Here is a 25,929-nt window from a genome sequence, read left to right on the forward strand (position 1 = left end):
CTGTCTTTTAAGACTGATCATCATATCCCATTCCAGCTGGACTTCCTCTCCTCTTCTTCCCTCCTCCATTACCAATGGTAGAGGATCTAATTACCTCATCACCCCTTAATTTATTTATGAAAAGGCTGAGGTTAAAAAAAAAGAACAACGAAACTACTAGGCCCTTTGGGGATCTGATGTAAAAGCTTTCCTTTCCCCATCCCCTCCCTTATGCCTAATAAAACCTCCTTTTCTGTCTCTGGCAAGTTGGACTTGTTCTTACTTACAAATTTATATAAATAAACTTCCCTCCCAGGGCTGAGTGGAGGCCAGCCTTGTGGGTTAAGCCTAGCCCAGGGACTCCCAGTGGATCAACCAATCTATCAACAAGAATTCATTGATCCCACAGGAAGCTGCTTTCAAAACCAGCACATAGCTCCTGGATGTCCTGGCTTCCTCTGCACAAGACAGTCAGGGAAGAGGATTGTCTTTTGCAATTTTTAATTTTATTATTACACAAGTAATACATGCATAACATTCATCTTTTTAAAAAATTCAAAAGATGTAGATGTAGAATAACAAGTGAAAGTCTTTCTTCCTCTCTCCTTGTATCCCATTCCACTGTTAGGAGCTTGAGACTGTATCCTTTTATTCAGACCTTTAAACAATGCACTTTCATACACGTATACCTATATAAACACCTCATTTAAAAAAATAACATAAATGGGATCACAACGTAGGTGGTTATTTATTCATTTTTAAACAGTATGTCCCGTACATCTTTCCAGTCAGACCTCACAGATCCGTTTTAATGGCTCAAATAGTGTTTACGTTATTTATCCATTTCCCTACTGATAGGCCTTTAACATAGTTTCATAGTTTTCAGTATTACAAGCTATGTTACAAACACTGGTACTGACATTTATCCATTCAACCATGCACTTATTGCAGGTTCACCATGTGCCACACACTGCACTCGGGGTTAGGGACAGACAAAACAAGACACCTAAATATAGTTTTGAATGACTGAAAGGGGGCATTTTCTTTTTCCAAGAGGGCGAGACAGGCCGAAGATCAGTCTCTATTCAACCTAGGAGGCCGAGGGGTTCGCCGGGGTCTGTCCCCAGCTGTGAAAAGGGGCCTCCGGACCCGTAGGTGCTGGTGAGGAAGAGAAGTAGATGGTTTGAGTGAGCTTTTCACTCACGCCGGGCGTTGACGCCCAAGGTCGGAGGGCTGCGGCTCTGTCCGGCAGTAACCAGAAGCCACTATCACACACCACGCGCGGGGGGCCGGGCGCGGAAGAGTACGTGGGCGCAGGTCCGGTGGGGCGGGGCCGAGCGGCGCGCGACCCTCCGCGCGCTCGGGGAGGTACAGACCAGGTCGGCCTCTCTGGCCCCCGCTCCCGCGGGCTCTATGACACCGCGCTGGCTCGCGGGACGGGGCGGGGTTGATTGAAGGGGAGGAGATTACCCCAAGCTGTACATCTCGCGGTGAACCTTGCGCGAAGTCTCTCGCGAGAAGTAGGAAGTACCGCGCTTGCGCGCTGCAGTAACGCCTGGTGGCCTTAGCAGGTCCACAGGCGGCTGTGTGAGGGGAGGTAGGCTGTGTGCAGGCCACTACGCCCCCCGGTGACTCGCCGCCATGAGCAGCACCTTAGCCAAGATCGCGGAGATCGAAGCCGAGGTAATGGGCACAGCTGGCGCTTCACTCTCCCTCGGAGCGTTCCTTTTTCGGCAGTGTTACCCTTGCCTGTACTCCCTTCAGCCGCGTCAGGACCGGGCCTGCGTTCTCCGACTCCTCTCAGCCCGGCCCCGTGTCCCCCCACTCCCCTCAGCCTCCGCCGGAGCCCCCCGCCTCCCCTTAGCTCGGACCTTGCACCTTGGTCGGTACCCCGTTCCAGTGTTCGGCTCCTGTCCGAACATCGTTCCTCTCAGTCTTCCTTTTCTGTGGTCAACACCGAATCCTCTTCCTCTCTGTGGTCCAGCCCTGACCAGCTCACGTACTTCGTTCAGTATCTTTCTTCAGCGTTCAAAACCCTTCTCCCTTTCCCCCAATCTCTACTTGATGGCTGAATTTCCCACAGTATTGCTCCCGGGAATGGATCTGGGATAACATCTGTGGTAGCTGTTGATTCCACACGAATTACTATGTGATTGTATTGTCTGAAGTGCTCAGAGCTCTTTAAAATCGGGAAAGTGGTGACCCTGTATCAGACGGTGCATATCAGGTACAAGCATTGGAAAAGGAATCCACAGCTCAGTTTTAGTCTGATCTGTGAATGCTAATTGTAATGACCTTGGTCATGTCTTCTTTTTGGGCCTCAGTTGTTTGTTCTGTAGTGAGAATGGGCTGGATGATGAAGAGAATGGATTTTTACACCCCCCCCCCTTTTTTAAGTCTGACTAAAATGGGTATACTGACAGTAGGATCTGGAAAAAAATCATTCAGATTTGAGGGAGCATTCATTCTGGATATTTTACCCTGTGGGAACTGCTTCTGATTTATGACTGTGATTCCTCCCTTACAGATGGCTCGGACTCAAAAGAACAAGGCCACAGCACACCACCTAGGGCTGCTTAAGGCTCGCCTTGCTAAGCTTCGTAGAGAACTCATTACCCCCAAAGGTGGTGGTGGTGGTGGGCCAGGAGAAGGTTTGTGTTTTTCTTAAGCATTGGTTTGTTTTGGTTTGGGGTTTTTTGGTGTATTTTCTATCAAAATAATATAGCTGTATGGTTTAAAAATAACTAAAAAATTTCTATCAAAGTAGGTGCTCCTGATTGGCTCAGTTAGTAGAGAATGTGACTCTTGATCTTGGGGTTGTGAGTTTGAGCCCCACATTGGGTGTAGAGATTACTTAAAAATAAAACCTTAGGGGTGCCTGGGTGGCTCAGTCAGTTGAACATCCGACTCTTGATTTCAGCTCAGGTCATGATCTCACGGTTTGTGGGTTCAAGCCCCACATCGGGCTCTGTGCCGACACTGCAGAGTCTGCTTGGGATTCTTTCTCTCCTCTCTGCCCCTCCCCTGCTTGCTCACTCTCCCTCTCAGAACAAACAAACAAATAAGTAATTAATTAAAACAAAAATCTTTAAAAAAGTCTATCAAGGTAGATTTGTATTTTCTAATTCTAAATTCTTGAGCTGTGCTTATTTCAGTCTGCTGATTTCAAAGGCAAATGAGTATTTTCTAGGTAATGAACTAGTGTTCTATATATATCTTTTTATTTAAAAAAATTTTTTTATGTTTATTTCTGAGACAGAGAGAGACAGAGCATGAATGGGGGAGGGGCAGAGAAAGAGGGAGACACAGAATCAGAAGCAAGCTCCAGGCTCTGAGCTGTCAGCACAGAGCCCGACACGAGGCTTGAACTCACAAACCATGAGATCATGACCTGACCTGAAGTCGATCGCTCAACCGACTGAGCTACCCAGGTGCCCCTATATATCTTTTTTTAAAGTTTATTTATTTATGTTTGTAATCTCTACACCCAATGGGGCCCGAACTCATGACCCCAACATCAAGAATTGTATGTATGCTTTTCTCAGAATGTAGGCATAACCTATGTCCCAGGAGTTCTACTTCTGGGGGCAAGCCTATCAAAAATGCATACATAAGTCATCAAAAGAAATGTACAGACTTGTTCTTAATCCCAAGCAGAAAACTCCCAGATGACCATCAACAGCAGAATAGTTAAGTACATTGTGATATATTATATTTATAAAATGGAATGCTGGACCAAAATGAGAAATCAAATGGGACTGATCTGTTGTCATAGAAGTCAGAATGGCAGTTATTCTTTTGTCAGTAATAGCAGGATTGGGGGATGAGGGGGCTTCTGAAGATGGTGAATATGATTTCTTGTGGTGGATGCTGATTACTTAGCTGGTTTGCCTTGTGATAATCAGACACTTTTCTATGTGTATCTTTATGCTTCAATAAAAGGTTTAAAAAAAGAAAAAAAGACAGCCAGACAGGAGCCCTTATGTATATCTTGTATTGATCCCAAAGAGGTTTTCATTGGCTTACAGGAATATGTACATACATACATCAACAAAATAAAAAATAAGGATATTGGTGCAAAGGGAAATGTAAGTAGGAAGAATAAGTTGAAGCCAAGAGAGATAAAGTTGGGACCAAAAATAATGTCATAAAGTCTGTACACTTCCTAGAGGAGGGCCATAAATTTGCCTTTGAACTTGTTTGCAGCCATTACCAAAAAAAAAAAAAAAAAGAAAAGAAAAGAAAAGCAAACCTAGTTAATCATACAGTTCTTAGAGTTTGTAAGACAAAAAAGAAACCCATTTTTTAGATCAATTATTATATAACCTTCGAGCCTAAAATACTATGGGTGCTAGAAATGTATATAACAGTGAAGAATAAAGTTTCTAAGTAAATATTCCATGTTAATTGCTCTAGGGAAAATTTTGTGTGCTTAAGTTCTGGAAAGGTAAACTGTAGAAAGCTGGAGAAATATGTCCTAGATGGATAGACTACTAGAATGTGAAAGGAATTACCTGAATCTCAACATTTTAAGAGATAACTTTCCTCTTCTTTTTGATATTTATTGATGTTTTAGGTTTTGATGTGGCCAAGACAGGTGATGCTCGAATTGGTTTTGTGGGTTTTCCATCAGTGGGGAAGTCAACACTACTTAGCAACCTGGCGGGAGTATATTCTGAGGTGGCAGCTTATGAGTTCACTACTCTGACCACTGTGCCTGGTGTCATCAGATACAAAGGTGCCAAGATCCAGGTGAGTCAGGCCTGCAGGCCACAGAAGGGAAGAAATCCAGTCTTTCGTTAATTTAAAAAGCACTTATGGGAAGCTGTGCGTATGCCAGGCCTAACCTTTGAACTACTAGGCCCTTTCTATCTAGCAAACATGATAGGATAGTACATACAGACAGTAATACAGTGGGATAGTTTCTGTCAAAACACATAGAAAGAAGGGAGTGCTTTTTCACCTGAGTATATTGGGGGAAGGTCTGGTAGAACTAAAAAAGCTTCGTGTAGAAAATGACAATGGAGGAGTGTCTGGGTGGCTCAGTCGGTTGAGCGTCTGACTCTTGATTTTGGCTTAGGTCATGGTCTCATGGTTCGTAGGATTGAACCCCATGTTGGGCTCTGTGCCTTGGACTGACTATCTCTCTCTCTCACAAAATAAATAAACGTTAAAAAAAAAAAAAAAAAGAAAATGACAGTGGAGGTGGGTCTTGAAGTTCAAGTAGAATTTTATCAGCCAGAGAAGGTAAAGGGCAATTTCAGGCCGCCATAATGGTAAATAGCTTGCTGTGGTGCAAGCTTAGGTGTAGACAGGAGTGGTAGAAACTGAATCCGGAAAAGTAGGTTGGAGCTTAATTATGAAGGCCCTTCTGTGCCTGCTAAGGAAGTTGAATTTTATCTTATATGTAGCTAGGAACCATCAGAAGCTTTTAAAAAAAGAAATAACATGATAAAATCCTTTTTGGAAGATAATTCTTATCTGTGAGGCCTGATGAAGTTAGTGTCCTGAGTTTTTCTTAGATAGATGGTAGATTTAGGGCTCCCGAATGAAGAGTTCCTTTGGGTATGGAAGAAGGTGTACGTAAATGTAAGATATAACGGAACATATTCTTGTTGGCTGCACAGCTAAGAAAGCAAGATTCTGATTTTTTTTTTTTTTTTTTTTTAAGATTCTGAATTCTATGACATTTGAATCTAGGCTGGAGGTTCCCAGACTTGCTTGATTCACAGCACCCTTAGTGTCTTAGTAATTATTTCCTGACAACTTTTCTTCTCTCAGTAATTTTTCATGGTACTCCAGGCCAAAATAAATACCTAATTGTTCAGTTTGTTAGGTCCAAGCAACAACCTAAGTATTTATGTCCTTACAGCTACAGTTATTTATTAATGGGATGTGTGCACTGTTGGGTACCACATAACTTCTCAAACCATGGAATCAGATTGGATACCACCACATTTGTTTCCTTTTCCACATTGATTTTTGTGTGGTGCTTTTTAATATAGCCACTGATGAAAAATCTAACTTCCCAAAATTTCGATCTGACATAATTGAAAGCAGTGTAGTAGGCTGTAGTGTTGAAATTGTGAAGTATGTGGAGCTAGTAGTTTCCTCATTGTCTGACATATATCAAGAATTGCTGTTTCTCTTGAAAATTTAGAATATCCCATGGGACTCTGAGTTCTCTGTGGTGCCACAGAGTACCTTGGCTCATTGTTAGGGAACTCTTGGTATAAGCATTTGTTTTCCCTCTTGCTGAGCTATGCAGAGAGTTGTAAAGTGTATTCATACTTCTTTATTATAGAATCTGAAGTAGGAAGGGACCAGTATCTTGGTAATATTTTCTTTCCTTTTTTTTAATGTTTATTTATTAAAAAAAAAATTTTTTTTTTTTAAATCAACATTAAAAAAAAATTTTTTTTTTTAACCTTTATTTATTTTTGAGACAGAGAGAGACAGAGCATGAACAGGGGAGGAGCAGAGAGAGAGGGAGACACAGAATCTGAAACAGGCTCCAGGCTCTGAGCTGTCAGCACAGAGCCAGACGCGGGGCTCGAACTCACGGACCGTGAGATCATGACCTGGGCCGTAGTCAGACGCTTAACCGACCAAGCCACCCAGGCGCCCCCCAAAAAAAAAAAAAATTTTTTTTAACGTTTATTTATTTTTTGAGAGAGAGAGACAGAGTATGAGCAGGGGAGGGGTAGAGAGAGAGAGGGAGTCACAGAATCTGAAGCAGGCTCCAAGCTCTGAGCTGTCAGCACAGAGCCCGACGCAGGGCTTGAACTCACAAGCAGTGAGATCATGACCTGAGAGGAAGTTGGACGCTTAACCGACCGAGCCACCCAGGTGCCCCATAATGTTTATTTATTTTTGAGAGAGAGAGAGAGTGTGTGTGTGCTAGCACTAGCTGGTGGGCGGGGAAGCGGGGTGGGGAGGCGGGTGCAGATCCAGAGGGAGACAGAAGATCCGAAGTAGGCTCTGACAGCTGACAGCAGAGAGCCCGATGCAGGGCATGAACTCATGAACCTTGAGATCATGACATGAACCTAAATTGACACTTAACTGAGCCATCCAGGAGTTCCACCTGGTAGTATTTTCAATGGCTTTTTTTTTTCCTGCTGGTTAGGTGCCCGTGCAGATCTTTCTGGTACTCCATGTTCAAATGTATATAATAAGAGTGAGGATGCTTGGGCATATCTGGACCACTGCTTGATTGCATCTTGTTTCAGAGTCTTACTGATAATCACAGTTTTGGCAGCTCCTAGAATAACCTCTTCCCTGATGAGATGCCATTGACATCTCTTTTAGGGCTTCTGAGTGTATCAGAATAAAGAGTTACTTAGCCCCTCTCTTTACTTGTGTTTCCCACAAAGCATTCATTTCGGTGTCTCCTGACCTTTTAGGTGTTTTCCCCCTTTTTTGCATGGTGCTTTCTTTTCTGCCTATGCACTCTCCTCTCTTTTTCCTTCCCTTCTGACTTTCTCCAGAAACCAACTTAAGGAGTACACAACAGGATTAAGATGACTGCCCTCGAATGTTTTTTAAATTGGTTGTTTTGTGGCAGAGCACTCATTATCTGTGACTTGGAAGGGAGAGGTGTACAAAATTAGAACCATTTACTACTAAGAATTATAAGGAGGGAGATTTCTGGGTTTTTTGTTAGGAAGGATGATGTTTTTTGATAGTAAAGGTGTCTAAAAATGGAATGGTACCTCCTGAGACAAAGAATTACTACGTCTGTAGGTGACTGAACCACCACTTACCAGGGATGTTATAAAGAAAATTGATATATCACATAGGTGGAGATTAGCCTGCAGAGAGGATGTTCAGTTTTTAAAATTATGGGGCTTGTTTTCACCTTGCTAGTGTCCCTAGCACTCCTGTTGTTCTATGTATATAATTGATTTGCATATTTAAGTTAGTTGCTTTAACCTCTAAAGGCATTTGAGTTTGAATTAGTTTAACATTGAATTCTTAAAATCCTACAGTTTCATGATTTAAACAAATATTTATTCTTTTCTTATCTCTTGGTTGTAATATGAAATTCAGATATGTTAAGCATGGGTTATTTTATTGAATGAAATTTGATTGCCACGTCTATAGCCATATCACCCTAAATGTGCCTTGATATTGTCTGAAATTTAGTTGCCACATTTAAATGGTTCATTCTAACCTTAAAGGTATTTCCCTCTCAAGACAAGCTAAAATTAAGTTGTTTTTACTTTTCTAGGGCCTCAATAAATTTTCCCCTGCGTTTTAGCTGCCATAGGTAGAAAACTTGTGTTCTTTTCTCTCAGTGTAATATTCTCTTTCAGATGCTCTTTTATATGATAATATAGTCATATTCTATGTTTAAGAGTTTTAGATTATCCAGATGGATTTTCCTTTTGAGTTTTTGATAGCATCAGCGAGGTTCAGTGTATATAGTAAAGCCTTTTGCTTATGTTATGTATATATATATATAATGTATATTATATTATGCTTATATAATTATATAGAATATATATTGTGTAAAATATATAACTAGATTATAATTATATAATTAAGTATAATATATAATTATATATATTATATATATCATATATAATACATATAGCAGAAAGATTTACTAAGTGTTATATTATAGACTCTTTGGGAGAGTTGAAGTAGACTCTAGACTTAATTTCTAGGAACAACTGATGATGAACTTTTTGTTTTTTCAAACCTCTTTATTGAGGTATAATTTACATACAATAGACTAGATAAAGTATAAAATTTAGTTAGTTTTGACATAGCTATATACTGGTGAAAACATCACCACAATCAAGATCATGAACATACCAACCCCAGAAATTTCCAAATGCCCCCTCCCTCATGGTCCCCTTCATCTCCAAGCAATTACTTATTTATATTTTGTCATTGCAGATTAGTTTACAGGTTGAGTTGTGTATAAATAAGACCATGTGTAAATATAAACGTACTCTCTTTTGGTTAGCTTCTTTCATTCAGCGTAATTATTTTGAGGTTCTCTTGTATCACTCATCTTGATGCCCCTTATGTTAATATTCTACATAATCACAGAAGAATTATTAGAGATAGATTAATATAGATGCAGTGATCACTGAACTACAGACTTCAGATTTTTACCAATTTTCCCACCAAATGCCTTCTCATTCCATGGTGCATTTAGTTCTTTTTGTTCATTCTCCTGCTGTCTGTAATAATTACTCTGTCCTGTCCTTTAAGACCTTGACACTTAAAGAGTACTGAGTAATTGTTCTGTAGAATGTCCCTCAGTTTGGGTTTGTCTGATATTTTCTCATAATTAGACTGAGGTTTTAATGTATTTTTGGCAAGAATGCCCTGAAGTGATGGTGTGTCCTTCTCAGTGCATCTTATCATGGGATTACATGGGTTTTTTTTTGTTTTCTTTTTAAATTTTTTTTAACGTTTATTTATTTTTGGGACAGAGAGAGACAGAGCATGAACGGGGGAGGGGCAAAGAGAGAGGGAGACACAGAATCGGAAGCAGGCTCCAGGCTCTGAGCCATCAGCCCAGAGCCCGACGCGGGGCTCGAACTCATGAACGGCGAGATCGTGACCTGAGCCGAAGTCGGACACTCGACCGACTGAGCCACCCAGGCGCCCCTGGGATTACATGTTTTAAATGCTGTTGCTGACCTGCATTGGTTGGTTAAATACATTAGTATCTGTAGGATTTCTCTACTGTAAAGCTATTATCTTTCTTTTTTAAAAAGTTATTACCTTTCTTTTTGTAGTTAATAAGTATCTTGGGGGAGGTACTTTGAGAAGATACAAATCCTGTTTCTCAAACTTGCCCACTCATTTTAGCATTCATCTGTGGATCCTGTCTGCAGTAGTTATTACTCTGCTTCTGGCCTAATAGTGATTCTTTTTTTTTCTCTTTCCTACTACATGTTTTTAATTGGAATTCTGTTTGGAAGAATTTTTCTGTCTTATTTATTCAATAGTATGTATCAGTGTAGGCTCATGGATATTTATTTTATGGGTTATAGTCCAGTACTGCCATTATTTTACTACTCGTATTGTTCCAGTTTTGACAATTAGGATCTCCTTCAGGTTGGCTCTTGTGTTCTTTTCCATAAGCCCCCATCTTTTTGAGAGTACTTATTTTTTGGCAAGACAATGCTAATCTTAGATTTTTTCCCCTGCTCTAGCCCTGAAGTCAACCACTTCTGAAGGAAGTCTAGTTTCCTTTATTGGAGAATGATGTTTAGAAATCAAGATCTGGTGTGCTTATTACTTCCCATGTAGCCTTGTAAATCAGAGTAACTAAAGTTTCCAAGACAAGGTTGATGTATTCAACATGCATTATCTTTTGTGAAGAGAGAGGATTTTGTTGTGTTATATTAGTCTTAGAGAAGGTAACATTATTATGTAGTGAAGAATAGGGAGGAGATTTGAGTAGGTTCTTGAAAGGAAAAGTTGAACTGTTTAAACACCTTCTGAATTCTTTTTCATTGTGGTTTATTTAATGTGAAGTATGTTTTTATAAGGTCAGATGGGCTTATAGCAAAAGCTAGTTTTTTTTTGTTTTTTTGTTTTTTATTATTATTTTTTTAACGTTTTATTTATTTTTGAGACAGAGAGAGACAGAGCATGAACGGGGGAGGGGCAGAGAGAGAGGGAGACACAGAATCGGAAGCAGGCTCCAGGCTCTGAGCCATCAGCCCAGAGCCCGACGCGGGGCTCGAACTCACGGACCGTGAGATCGTGACCTGAGCTGAAGTCGGACGCCTAACCGACTGAGCCACCCAGGCGCCCCAAAAGCTAGTTTTAAATGATGTTTTGATGAGCTTCAACTCTGTTCCTTGTCCATTTATGTGGATAATTCAGTATTGGCCATGCAGTGGACCCTTGGTATTTTCAGATTTTGTATATGCTCTTAACTGTTTTCAGTGGACTCTTAAGGGCTTGTGACTAATAGTTTGCAGTTTTGCTGAGATGTGCATTTGATTTGTGTGCTATGAAGTTGGTTTTTATGTTCTTACTGTTAGGTATACACAGTAGGACTTCTCTGAAGTTTTACTTTACTGCATTTTCTGGGCATTTGAGCAGTCATTTTCAATTGGGAACACACATCAGAGTCACCCATGGAGCCTTTTGAAGTACATATCAACATGTGAACTTTGCTCTTCTAAATTAGAATTTGCAGGATGGGGCTCAGATATCTGCATTTAAAAAGGTTTTACAGGTGACTATTCTGTGCTCACCAGCTTAAGAATGATTGCAGAAATTTTTGTGAATTGGGCAATTTGGAAGATTGGCAAAGCTCTGAGTGTATCATGTGAATATCAAGATCCGGCTATTGTCTACAGTAAGGAATTGGTGTGGGGGGGCTCAACCTTCTGAAAAGAAGAATATTAGGGAATACTAATGCAGAATAATGAGTTTGGCCCTCAAAATGTGAGGGTTTTTTTTTTTTTTTATTTAAATTTTAGTTAGCCAACATACAGTGCAATATTGGTTTCAGAAAATTAAGATCTTACTTGATTTGGACTGTGATTTTGGGCAAATCACTTAACCTGTATGAACCTCAGCCAATATCCTGGTCTCAGGGTTGTTAGACATTTTAAACTAGATGTAAAGTATATAAAAAACTTGTAGCTGACATTTGGATGCATAGTAAAGTAATACACAGCTTATAAGGAAGATCAGATTCGAATCCTTTATATTTTGGGTACTTGAAAAATAAATTATTCTATTTGATCTGTTTAGATTTATGACTGTTTTTTGTGTTTGTTTTTTTTTTTCCTTCTCTCCTTTCCCCATCCTTAATCTTGCAGCTCCTGGATCTTCCAGGTATCATTGAGGGTGCCAAGGATGGGAAAGGCAGAGGCCGTCAAGTCATTGCAGGTGAGTGGTCCAGGGCTGCCATCATTCTGGGATATCATCCCTTTATCAGGTACTGTTGCTTTAGATGGGGACTGTTGGACTTAGAGATTTTACTACAATGAAGGGCATAGTTTTACTTGACTTCTTACTGGAATAGAATGTCAGAACCTGAAGGGACCTCAGAGAGTAACAATCCAGATCTCCATTTGAGGAGAAACATTAAGGACAGGAAAAGTGAAGTGCTTCAGTCCAGTGTAGCACTGTTTGTGGCAGATTCAGAAGGATTCAGAACTAGAACTCGGGTTTCCTGACTTCCACCCATGTCTTTCCTTCTTCTTTTATGTAAAGTAAAATGTTACAGGGGTGCCTGGGTGACTCAGTTGGTTAAGTGTCAACTTCTGCTCAGGTCATGATCTCGTGGTTTGTGAGTTCAAGCCCTGCTTCGGGCTCTATGCTGACAGCTTGGAGCCTGGAGCCTGCTTTGGATTCTGTGTCTCCCTCTGTCTTTGCCCCTCCCCTGCTTGTTTTCTCTCTCTCTCTCAAAAATAAATAAACATTAAAAAAAAAGTAAAAGTGTTATAAAAGGCCAGTCATAAATTGCAACAATCTGCTACTCCACCTCTCCTCACCTCCACCGTCATTCCCCATTGGCAAATATTGTCAACTCTTCAACGGTTCTTTCTGTTTTTTACCTTCATTTTTTTTTTTTAAAGTTCATTTATTTTGAGAGAGAGAGAGAGAGAGAGAGAGAGAGAACACACGTGTGAACTAGGGAGGGGCAGAGAGGGAATCCCTAGCAGGCTCTGCACCAATAGCACAGAGCCTAATGTGGGGCTTGAACTCAAGAACTGCGAGATCATGACCTGAGCTGAAATCAAGAGTTGGTTGCTCAACTGACTGAGCCACCCAGGCGCCCTTGCCTTCATATTTTTAAATATTATGCTTATATTGCCATTTCATGATTAATTAATTAATTTTAGATATCATCTGTTGGTTTCATGTCATGGTTGAGAATTAGCTCTCTTATACTCCATACAACTTTTCCTATTTTTTTTTTTAAGATTTTATTAAAAAATTTTTTTGTGTTTAATGTTTATTTGAGAGAGGTGCGCGTGTGAGCGGGAGAGCAGAGAGAGAGGGGAACACAGTTTTCCAAGGCCAGTACTGCGCTGACAGCAGAGAGCCTGATATGGGGCCCTAACTCACGAACTGTGAGATCATGACCTGAGCTGAAGTTGGATGCTTAACTGACTGAGCCACCCAAGGGCCCCAAGATTTTATTTTTAAGTAATCTCTACACCTAATATGGGGCTTGAATTTATAACCCCGAGGTTAAGAGTCGCTTGCTTCACTGACTGAGCCAGCCAGGTCCCCACCTACCCCTTGTCTTTCAAAGAAATTATATCACAGTTTGTAGTTAACTTATCAATTGTAATTTACATTATTATGTAATGAATATATAACTTTTGTTCAATGCTAAGATAAGTAGTGTGTTGTGACTTCGCTTCTTTTCTCTTGAATCTGTTTTTGAAATTTGTTTTTCATGGAGTTAGTAATTGTTTTGTTTTATTTACATTTCTGTGTTTGCTACTGTTTTTCAAATATTCTAACAGATCAAATGCTTATCCATCGGTATTTTTCTAGATACTTAAATATAGCTCAAGAGTTACTGATTTCATTCTTTCCCCACAATCCTGACACTACTGTCCTGTACCCTGTCTTCTTTCTTTTTAATTTTATTGTCTTTTTTAAGTAGGCTCCACGTGCAGGGTGGGGGTTGAACTCACAACCCTGAGATCAAGAGTCACATGCTCTACTGACTGAGCCAGCCAGGCACCCTGTCTTCTTGCTTTAATCTGGATTGGTTGCTTTCTAGATCAGCACTGTCCAGGAGTGCAGTGTTCTGAATCTATGCTCTCCAGTATGGTAGCCCCTAAGCATGTGTGGTTGATGAGTGCTTTAAATGTGCCTAATGTGACTAAGGAACTGAATTTCAATTTTTTTTCACTTTAATTAGTTTAAATTTAAATAGCCCAGGTGGCTAGTGGAGTCTATATTGGATAGTGCAGTGCTAAACTCTTTTGCATGGCTGTCATCCTGAGACTTTCTTCTGTGTTGTTGTGTGGAATCCTCTGTTTCCTAGAGTCGGTGTTCTTTTTGGGGGTCATTTTTGTTTTGCTGAAGCACATTCTTTAGTAAACTACCAGAAAAAAGATAAATTGATAGGTAAATTTTTCTGTTTTTTTCATGTTTGAAAGTGTTTTTATTCTACCTTTATATTGAATTACTAATTTTAACTATTTATAGAATCATATGTTAAAAGTTATTCGTGGATGAATATCAGAAACATTATGCTAAATTAAAACGGTCAGGAACAAAAGACTGTATTTTGTATTATTCCATGTATATGAAACTTTAAAAATTGCCAAACTAACCTATGTGACAGAAAGCAGATGAGTAGTTGAATAGGAATCAAGAGGAAGATTGATTTCAGAGGTGATGGAAATGTTCTGTATCCTGCTTGCTTATGGTGGCCATATAGGTATATATATTTGTCATTAAACTGTATGACATGGACACAGTTTATTTTTTATAAATTACACTGATTATATATAATATATGTAATATATGTGTATATAATTATGCTGGTAATAAAGTTGACTAAAAATATGCTAAGCAGATGATCTTTTTTAGAATTCTTACTGTTTTAAATCTTTCTAAACTTTTTCAGGGATTTAGGTTATTGCCTGGTTCTTCATTCTGACTTGTTTTTCTGCTAGTGTATCTAGAAGTTAACACATCTTCTAGAGATACCAGCAGAAAACAAGGCATACATTGCAAATTGACTTCTGGGATAGAATTTGGTAACCTTAAGAACTTCATGTGTGTCTTTATATTAATAGGAAAAAAAAGTCCTTTGTTTCTAAATGGAATTCTACCCCTCTCAATACTCCAGCTTTTGAGTATTTGGCTTAGTTAAGTCTTTAGTGACCTTTGCTTACATATAAATTATTTTTTCCATTCTTCAGTGGCCCGAACATGTAACTTGATCCTGATTGTTCTGGATGTCCTGAAACCTTTGGGGCATAAAAAGATAATTGAAAATGAGCTGGAAGGCTTTGGCATTCGTTTGAACAGCAAACCCCCTAACATTGGCTTTAAGAAGAAGGATAAAGGAGGCATTAATCTCACAGCCACCGTAAGTGGAGGTGACATGGGTGGGACAGGCTGCTGAAGGAACTGGGGTGGAAGGATGTTGACATTTGGAAATTACCTGGCTTCTAGCACTAACTGAGGTAACACAATAACCTTGTAATGACTGACAGAGTAGGACGAATCAATCTCAGACTTACCTTTGCAACTTCATTTCTTCTTTTAGGTTATTTTTTGGTATGGTATGGGAGTATAGACCAGTCTTAATGCTTGCATAAAGTAGATGGCTACTAATATCAAGTGTTTTCATTCATTCAACACAGATTTATAGAGCGCCTACCATGGGCAAAATGTTGTTTTAGGCCCTTGTTGGGAAGGGAGGGAGGTTGGAAGAGGGAGCAAAATAGACAGAAATCTCTGTCCTTACATTCTGTGTGGAAAAGTAACGAACAAAATTAATGAGTCCATACAGTATATTAGATGATGATAAATCTAAAATTAAACTAGGGAAAAGGGATGGAGAGTGTTGGTGGGGTTGTAACAGTGGGGGAGATAGAAGTGCTTGGTTGTCAAAAGATTTTGGAAGTAGCTGGTAGGAATTACACCTGATTTGGATGTGGGTTGTGAGAGAGAGGACTATAAGATTTTTTCCTCAGCTGGAAAAATAGACTCTTATTATTAAAATAGTAGCACTTTGGGTAGGATAGGATTGGAGGGGAGGGGAAGATCAGGATATTCGGTTTGAGATGCTAGTGAGACATCCAAGCATTACCATCAAATAGGCATATGAGGAATAATCAAGGCTGGAGGTACAAATTTGGTGGTTAGCAACTGTAGAGCCATGGGCTTAGCTGAGATCACTAGGAAGTAAGTATAAATAGAAAAGAGGTTCAGGGATGGAGCTTCCTCCCCAACTCCCACCCCATGATTATAGATTGGGGAGATAGGAAGAACCAGCAAATAAGACTTCTTAGAGAAAGAAGGAGGAGAACCAGAAGAGTTTGAAATCTTGGAAGCCAAGTAAAGAAAATGTTTCATATTGGAGGAGTAATCAGTTTGCTCCATGCTGCTTGCTTCTAAGTCATATAATTGAGGTCTGAGAATTTCCTACAACATTTAACATTCTAGAGGTCCAGATAATATGACTAGCATAAAGTTAAGCTGTCCTGACCAAAAGATCTTTCCCGTTATCCTGTCATAATTGAATTTGAACATTTCATATTATTTCTGAATTTTTTGCTAAGGCTGCCATAAAACTGCTATATAGATTGGGTGGCTTGAACAACAGAAGTTTATTTTCTCTTGGGGCGCCTGGGTGGCTCAGTCGGTTAAGCGGCTGACTTCGGCTCAGGTCACTATCTCGCGGTCCGTGAGTTCGAGCCCCGCGTCGGGCTCTGGGCTGATGGCTCAGAGCCTGGAGCCTGCTTCCGATTCTGTGTCTCCCTCTCTCTCTGCCCCTCTCCCGTTCATGTTCTGTCTCTCTCTGTCTCAAAAATAAATAAAACGTTAAAAAAAAAAAATTAAAAAAAAAAAAGTTTATTTTCTCTTAATTCTAGAGGTGCTGGGTATCTGAGATCAAGGTACGAGCAGGGTTGGTTTCTTCTGAGGCCCCTCCTTGGTTTGTAGATGGCTGTCTTCCCTTTTTGTCTTCAGATGGTCTTCCTTCTGTGTGTCTGTATCCTAATCTCCCTCTCTTGTAAGGATATCAGTCACATTGAATTAGGGCTCATTCATATGACCTCATTTTAACTTAGTTAACTCTTTCAAGACCCTATCTTTAACCCTAAAGGTCACATTCTGAGATACTGCGGTTAGGACTTCAACATATGAATTTGGGTGGGAGTGATTCAGTCTATAGCACCTTCATTTGAGTTTAGAAAGATTATTAGTTTACAAGTATTTCCTAATAAAAGTCATTTACTCTCATCCAGGATAACAGACTTCAGAAATGAACTTGCTCTCCTTAGCTAGAATTATTCGGGTACAATGATGGATACTCTTGGGAGATTTTTTTGCTCTGTGACCAGTTACTGTCTTCTGTGCTCACTTAGTGCCCTCAGAGTGAGCTGGATGCTGAAACTGTGAAAAGCATTTTGGCTGAATACAAAATTCACAATGCTGATGTGACTCTGCGTAGTGATGCCACAGCAGATGACCTTATTGACGTGGTGGAAGGAAACAGGTACTGACTACATGTACAGTCTGGTGCTTGAGTTTCAATTTAAGCCTTGTAGTGGAAACATTGGATTATGAATCTGGATATTCTAATTCTGGATATCTTGATTTTAACTCTAGCTGTGCTAGTATCTCAGATAAATAGTGGGCCTTGGTTTTGTTAGCTGTAAATTGATTTTGGTTTTTGTAAATTGAAATTGGTTTTGATTTCTAACATCCTTCTTTGCTCTTAAATTTGGTTATGATGGTTAAATTCCCCATTTCAGTTACTTGCTGTGAACTAGGTTGTCCCCTAAGCTGTGTCATACAATGGTGGAAGGGAGTAGTTCACAATCTGCTGTCCCAGAATTAATCCATCTGAGAAAGCCTGTAGGCTATCCTGTAGAACTCAACATACTGGGCTGTATCTGTTCTCTCTAAGGGTAACCTAAGGGTATGTAGCTAAAGCCCTATTTCATGAAAAAGTACTATTATTAGTATTTTAAATTAAATAATAATTTAAGCTACTGTAAAATTTTTTCCTGGCATTTGAGCATAATATTTTTTATTTTTTATTTTTTATTTTATTATTATTTTTAAAATTTTATTTTTATTTTTATTTTTTCCTTTTATTTATTTTTTAAATATATGAAATTTATTGTCAAATTGGTTTCCATACAACACCCAGTGCTTATCCCAAAAGATGCCCTCTTCAATACCCATCACCCACTCTCCCCTCCCTCCCACCCCCCCATCAGCCCTCAGTTTATTCTCAGTTTTTAAGAGTTTCTTATTGAGCATAATATTTTTTAGTTGCTTTCCTGTTCATTTGTCTCTATTTGTTGGATGGATTTATTTGATTTTCATTTGAAAACAAGCAAAGGCTAATTCTTTGAGTTAGGCCATTGTATAAGTGAGGCATTTGAAGCATGAGAAGTTGTGGCTTGCTATCAATAATTAGTAGCCTTGGCTGCCCTATTGATTGGACATTAGGATTGTGACTTTGCCAGATGTTATGTTCTTTATTTAAAAAATTATGAAACGTTATTAAAAGTTTATTTACATTTATAATTCATAAAACAACTTTGTAGGAAATTGACTCTGAGACTTTCCCAGGGACTTACATCTAGGAAGTGACAAAGGTGGGAGTAGATTTAGTCTGTGTGACTCCAAAGCTTGTGTTTCTTCTATTGCAGTATGATCTCTCAGTAATTAGCTGCATGGCTCAGACTAGGGCCTGAGTTTTGTTCCTTCTCAACCCACAGTTTACTTTTTCAGACATTTGACCTTATTTTAGTAGGAAGCCTTTCATGGGGAGGGATTGAGGGGTTGATCTGCCTCTTGTGCCTCTTGAGAATCTCTGATTTGGGGTCCTGAGCAAGGAGATGCTAATAATCACACTGAGAGTTTTGTCAAAGGCTCCAGACTAATGTCTTATTTTATTCTATTTCTGTAGAGTTTATATCCCTTGTATTTATGTATTGAATAAGATTGATCAGATCTCCATTGAGGAATTGGATATCATCTATAAGGTGCCTCACTGTGTCCCAATTTCTGCCCATCACCGCTGGAATTTTGACGACCTATTGGAAAAGATCTGGGACTATCTGAAGCTAGTGAGGATGTAAGTCTTAGTGGAAAGGGTCATATTGCTGTAGGAATTAAACCAGACTGTCCTAAAATGATACCTCCTGGAACTCATTAACATAATTTGTCTTGTATAATTAATATACAAGTATATTAATTTCTATCATGTGCCAGGCCATATTGTGGGCACTTTCTTCCTCAAGTTGAAAGTTATCTGTGTCTGGTCTTCTCAGGGGTGATGGAGGGTTGATTTGCATTTAACACATGAAACGTTCCAAGAAGTAAGCAACCTCTGCTCCCTCTCTGTCCTAGTTACACCAAACCCAAAGGCCAGTTGCCAGATTATACATCCCCAGTGGTACTGCCTTACTCTAGGACCACGGTGGAGGATTTCTGCATGAAGATTCACAAAAATCTTATCAAAGAATTTAAATAGTAAGTATCATGGGCATGTAGTGCCTTCTTTTCCATGGGAGCTACTGATTCCACTAACTACCAATTCTTAGGGTAGCATTAAAGAAAATGGGCATCAGGGAAACTGCTGAAATGCTTGCTTGGTTAGAACTCTGCAATGTCTTCCTAAAACCATGCTAAGTTGGAGCAGGAAGAGCTCTAGAAGCCTCATCGGGTCAGGAGAGCTGACAGTACAAAGGGCTCTGACTTTATTCTGTTAATTCATGTTCCTCTTGGCAAACACAAATGTGAATTCTCCTTGCCAGGATCATATTGGCCTCCAGTGGTTACTGAGACCCACTCTAAACCTTAAGCATGGGTAAATTTCCCTAAATCTCTTTCATATACTTTTCATTGCTGATACAGGCTGAAAAAAAAAAATTCTAACAGGCTGAAAAAAAAAAAATTCTAACATTATATTTTGAGCTAAGTGAGCTAATTTTAGACTTACAGAAAAGTTGAAAAATTAGGTAAAGAGTTTCCTTATATCCCTCACCACATTTCTGATGTTACCAGTTCACATAACCATAGTACAGTTATCAGGAATAGAAATTAGCATTGGTATAGTATTAACTAATTTTTAGGCCTTATTTGAGATTTATTTATTTTTTTTATTTAAGTAATCCTACACCAAACATGGGGCTTGAACTCACAACCCTGAGATCAAGAGTCCCATGCTCTTCTTTTTTTTTTTTTTTAAAGTTTTTTTTTTTTAAATGTTTATTTTATTTTTGAGAGAGAGAGAAAGAATGCGAGTGGGTTAGGGCAGAGAGAAAGGAGACACAGAAGCAGAAGCAGGCTCCAGGCTCTGAGCTGTCAGCACAGAGCCCAATGCAGGGCTTGAACTCACGAGCCGTGAGATCATGGCCTGAGCCTGAGTTGGACGCTCAACCGACTGAGCCACCCAGGTGCCCCATGAGTCACATGCTCTTCTGACTGAGCCAGCCAGGTGCCCTTTATTTGAGTTTTAATACCTTTTCTACCAGTGTCCATTTTGTATTTCAGGAATCTATGTGGCATATAGTTGTTACTTCTCCTTAGTCTTCCAGTTTTTCAGTCTCCCAGTAATATTTCTTTAGCCTTTCACTGTCTTTGATGACCTTGGCACATTGAAGAGTACTGGTCAGTTATTCTGTAGAATGTCCCTCACTTTGGGTTTGTTCAGTGTTCTCTCACGACTGAAGTGACACGCATTTTTGGTAAGAATATCACAAAAACTATGACATATCCTCAATGCATCCTATCACAAGAATCATGATGTCAGTATATCCTATTGATAGTGATATTTACTTTAATCACTTGGTGAAGTTGGTGTTGGTTCGGATTCTTTACTGTAAAAATAGTATTTTTCTTTCTTTGTATTTGGTAAATATTTTGGGGGAGTTACTCTGAGACTATGCAAATCATGTTTCTCTTCTTGCTGATTTTAGTACCTATCAGTGGAGCTTGTCGGCAACTTTTATTGCAGTGTTGTTTGTCTAATGGTGATTCTTTATTTCCCTCTTTGATTTTACATTTATTTACTGGAGTTCTGTGAGTTAGAGCTATTGCTTCTCTCCTATTAATTTAATTCATAATTATATTGGTATGAGCTCTTGGGTATTTTTTCCATGGGCCATAATCCAGTACTACCATTATTTTGTTACTCAAAGTGTTCTAGGTTTGGCAGTTAGGAACTCCTTCAGTTGGCTCCTGTGTTCTTTTAGTAAACTGCCATTTTTTTTTTTTTTTAAGCATTTCCTTACTTTTTGGCACTACTAGATGTTCCTGATTCATAATGATTTTTTTCCCTGCACCACCCCTGGAATCAGTCACTTCTCCAAGAAGCCCTGGTATACAAGATGTGTGTGCTAGGTGTGTTCATTGTTAGTGGGCTGTCATTGTTTATAGGCCGTTTCAGCAGACAGCTAGGAAGTGTATGTATGGATACTAACCCATGCTTACATCTTTATTTCTGTATCTCTCTTGTCCTTCCTATTTATCCATCTATTTACCCACCCTCGCATCCTTATCTTAAAAACCATGAATTTAGGGACGCCTGGGTGGCTCAGTCAGTTAAGCATCCGATTCTCGTTTCGGCTCAGGTTGTGATCTCATGGTCGGAGATCAAGCCCTGCATTGGGCTCTGCACTGATGGTGCTTCTGTCTCCCTCTCTCTGCCCCTCCCCTGCTGATACACACACAAACACACACACACATTTTTTCTTTCTCTTTCATAAATAAATAAATAAATACATGCATACATACATAAATACATAAATAAAAAACAAAAACCTGTGAGCTTATATGGTTACCTCTGATTCCAGTTCGACACCACAGGGTTTGTTTTAAAGCCTTTTCCTTTTTCTTATTTTTAATTTTTTTTTTTTTTCCAACGTTTTTTATTTATTTTTGGGACAGAGAGAGACAGAGCATGAACGGGGGAGGGGCAGAGAGAGAGGGAGACAGAGAATCGGAAACAGGCTCCAGGCTCCGAGCCATCAGCCCAGAGCCTGACGCGGGGCTCGAACTCACGGACCGCGAGATCGTGACCTGGCTGAAGTCGGACGCTTAACCGACTGCGCCACCCAGGCGCCCCCCTTTTTCTTATTTTTAACATCTTTCTTCAACCATGAGAAACCTGGCTATCATTACTTAATCTACTTATTTACTTAATTCTAGTATGTGTGTGTATATATATATATGTGTGTATATATATATGTATATATACACACATATATATATATACATATATATATACACATATGTAGTAGTTCAGAATTGCAACCTATAACCCTATGAGAAATATTTTAACTAACTGGATTACAGTATCTATGAATAGTTCTTTTCAACTCTATGGGCTGAAATTTAAAAAGTTGTTTTAAAATTGAAGAAAATAGAAAATCATTGTAGAAGATCAGGAAAATATGGAAATAATGACATTTTAAAAATACTTGTTTTTTGTCCATTGATTGATGAATGGATAAAGAAGATGTATACACACACATACATGCACTGGAATATTATTTGGCCATAAAAAGGAATGAAATCTTGCCATTTGCAATGATATGGATGAATCTAGAGGGTATAATGCTAAGTGGAATAAGAGAAAAACATACCATATGATTTCACTCGTGTGGAATTTAAGAAACAAAACCAATGAGAGAAACCAAGAAACAGACTCTTAATTATAAGAAACAAACTGATGGTTACCAAAGGGGAGGTGACTAGGAGGTGGGGGGATGAGTTAAATAGGTGATAGGGATTAAGGAGTGCACACTTGTCTTGTTGAGCACTGGGTGATGTATGAATTGTTGAATCACTATATTGTACATCTGAAACTAATATGACACTGTTAACTGACTGAAATTAAAATAAAACTTGGGGTGCCTGGGTGGCTCAGTCAGTTAAGCACCTGACTTCAGCTCAGGTCATGATCTCACGTTTTGTGGGTTTGAGCTCCATAGTGGGCTCTGTGCTAACAGCTCAGAGCCTGGAGCTTGCTTCAGATTCTGTGTCTCCCTCTCTCTCTCCCCCTCTCCCCTGCTTGTACTCTGTCTCTCTCTACCTCTCAAAAATAAATAAATGTAAAAGAATAAAAAAAATAATATACTTAAAAAAATAAAAATACTTGGGGTGCCTGGTGGCTCAGTCAATTAAATGTCTGACTTCAGCTCAGGTCATGATCTCGCAGTTTACGAGTTTAAGCCCCATGTCACCCTCTGTGCTGACAGGTCAGAGGCTGGAGCCTGACTCAGATTCTGTATCTCTCTCTCTCTCCCTCTCTCTTCCTTTCCCTGGCTCATGCTCTGTCTCTGTCTGAAAAATAAACAAAAAAAAAATAAAAATACTTGTTGCTGATCCTAAGAATATTAGAAGAGTGAAGACCTTTATTAAGCTTGACATTCCTTTAATCCAAAATAACTAAATTCCATGTGCAGGTGCTAATTTTCACTATCCTCAAACCATTATATTTTAGCATATATTTCAGTTAATGCAGGAGAGTCTTGTGAAGTTAGATATTTTCCATTTTCAAATGTGATAGATTTCTAGATAATTCTTACCTTCCATGGTGGCAGGACGCTGTTCTAAGCCTCTAGAGAACTGTAAGTTAGCCAGGGAATTAAATGAGGAGGGAGAAAGATATTTTGGAGAAGAGACCTATCAAAGCAAATAGAGGGGCGCCTGGGTGGCTCAGCTGGTTAAGCATCTGACTTCAGCTCAGGTCATGATCTCACAGTTTGTGAGTTTGAGCCCTGCATCAGGTTCTGTGCTGACAGCCTGGAGCCTGCTTCGGATTCTGTATCTCCTTCTCTCTCTGCCCCTCCCCTGCTTGTGCTCTGTCTCTCTCTCCCTCAGAAATAAAATAAACATTTAAAAAATAAAAAATAAAAATAAAAAAACTAAACAGAATTTTGTTTGGTTGCTATTTTTCTGTTTTCTTTCTTTTTTTTAATTTTTAAAGTTAAAAAATTTTGTAGCACATGCACTAGGAAGGGGCAGAGAGAGAGGGAAAGAGCATCCCAAGCAGGCTCCAGGCTGTCAGTGCAGAGCCTGATGCGGGGCTCGATCTCACAAACCTTGAGATCATGATTTGAGCCGATATCAAGAGTTGGATGCTTAATGAACTGAGCCACCCAAGGCACCCATCTTTTTTTTTTGATGATGAAACAAAGAGCATTTTAACCATCTTAATAAAAATTCAGCTTTAGGCCTACTAATTATAACATTTGTCCTTGTTGCATTCTTTTTATGTCCTTGACCACATGTACATTTCCTTTGATCATTTACTATGTGTTTTCTGTGTGTTGCAAGATTCACATCATTTTTATAACCATGTTTTTTGTATTTTTTGCTACTTTACATAGTTTTCTTGTCTTCATACACAGACCTTTCCCTTTTAATTACTTTAATCTAGGATTAGTAATAATATGGCCTTTGATATGTTTTGGTGCATTGCTCTCCAAAAGGGCTGAACCTGTTTACACTGCCATCAATAAAATAGGAGGCACTGATATTGCCGCAGGCATTGAATATGATTATTAAAAACTAGTTTTCTAGTTTAAGATTATAAAATGGTCACCTTGCATTTATCTTGCTTGTTAGTGCATTGAAAAATTTTATGTATATTTGTTTTACTAATGGTGTTGTATCTGTAACTGTCATTTATCTGTTTTCCACAAAGTGAAATCTCGTTCAGTGATTTCTTTTTGGAACATAGGTTTTTAAAGATGTTTTGTTGCAAAGACCATATAATAACAACATGGCCACCTTTTTCTATGGCTTGGTACAAAATTCTTAGCCTCTGTGAGGCAGGTCTTAATGTTTTGTTCAATTTCCGTTACTAGCACAACAAATTTTTAGTATTGGAGGCCTGTAGATAAAAATTATCTTCATAAATTCAAAAATTCAGGAGAACATACTAGTTACGGTGTCTTGGGAGGGAGGAAGAATTTTCCTAGCATGGCTGAGGAGGGAGGTGCTTTATGGTTTTAGTAGACCCAATAAAAACTGGTATTCAGTAACAGTCTGTAACTGACAGTATAAGAATCAGTTTTCAGTCTGAATTATTTCACTGTATTTTTCTATAACCCTTATTTTTTCCTTTTAATTTTAAATTAGTCTTGTAACATTTCTCATTTGTGTTTTTTCTCTTTGACTTTCCTAAATTGGCTCTGGAAGAAGAGGAACCACACAACTTCCAAAATTTTTTGCCACTTTGTATCTGAAGGTGCCATTGTGCTATACTGCTGGGAAAGCTAATACCTCTGGGCTTTGAATTTGGTCCTTGACTCTGGAGAGGGGATTTTGGCTGTTGTAAGCATATAGTTCTTAAGAGCTAGAATGCTAAATCTGAGCAGAAAGGTGGCATCCAGGTAAATAGGGTAGAAGCTAGGTGATTATTTACACTGACTATTTTTTTTATTTCCCTTCTCTACAGCGCTCTGGTCTGGGGTCTGTCTGTGAAACACAATCCTCAAAAAGTGGGTAAAGACCATACGTTGGAAGATGAGGATGTCATTCAGATTGTGAAGAAGTGAAACCTACCCCTCTGCCGGGCCAACCACAAGAGCTTTCCCCATGACTAAGCACCCTACCCGAGACCCCTTCTGGCTTTGGCAGCCAGTGGATCAGGATTCAGGGGAGGGAAATGGAGGCACCCAAACTGGAACTTTACTTATCTTAACTTGGTGTCACCTTGTAAATTCAACTGCATAAAGGACCTGGTAAGCCAGCCAGCTATATGCAGTTCACGTGTCATTGTCAGAATTTGTTTTGGGATGGACTGAATGAAGATGACTATGTACAGTGAGGCAGCTGCAGAAGGGGTTATTTGGGAGCTTGGTTTTGAGTGTGAAATGGATAAAAATGTGACTGCAACATCTTACTTGATGTTTAGTCATGGGAAACCCTTCCAACTGGATGTGGCCTTCACTCTTCTCAAGTGGCCTTTCACAGATGATACTGGAAAGAGGAAGGACTTGATGTAAGTTAACTGATTATTCCCTGCAAGGCTAGCCCATGTGGGAGATGGTGTTATGTAGCAGTTGAGTAAAGTACTCTGACCAGACGCAAGATTTCGAATTGCATGGCCACTTCTAATTAGCTTTGAAACCCTGCATAAATTATACAACCTCTATAACCATCAGTTTCTTCATGTAACATGGAGATGGTAATAGCACTTGTGTTCTAGAGTGGAGATTGTTAGTATTAAGGGAGATAGTACTTGTCAAATACTTAGCACGGTATCTGGCATGTAAGTGC

The 25,929-nt window shown here is 39.3% G+C and overlaps 1 protein-coding gene across 1 annotated transcript; it reads left to right on the forward strand.

Annotated features, from left to right (window-relative positions):
- The first annotated feature begins 1,502 nt into the window (after positions 1-1,502).
- On the forward strand, positions 1,503-25,413 carry DRG1 (developmentally regulated GTP binding protein 1). The gene is made up of 9 exons (XM_049619062.1): positions 1,503-1,662; positions 2,507-2,630; positions 4,556-4,731; positions 11,790-11,859; positions 14,868-15,037; positions 17,043-17,173; positions 18,602-18,769; positions 19,045-19,167; positions 25,106-25,413. Exons 1-9 carry the CDS (start codon positions 1,621-1,623, stop codon positions 25,203-25,205), a joined length of 1,104 nt encoding a protein of 367 aa, XP_049475019.1. The 5' UTR covers positions 1,503-1,620; the 3' UTR covers positions 25,206-25,413.
- Positions 25,414-25,929: the final 516 nt, after the last annotated feature.

This window comes from Panthera uncia (assembly GCF_023721935.1).
Source record: "Panthera uncia isolate 11264 chromosome D3 unlocalized genomic scaffold, Puncia_PCG_1.0 HiC_scaffold_8, whole genome shotgun sequence".
NCBI classification, from domain to species: domain Eukaryota; kingdom Metazoa; phylum Chordata; class Mammalia; order Carnivora; family Felidae; genus Panthera; species Panthera uncia.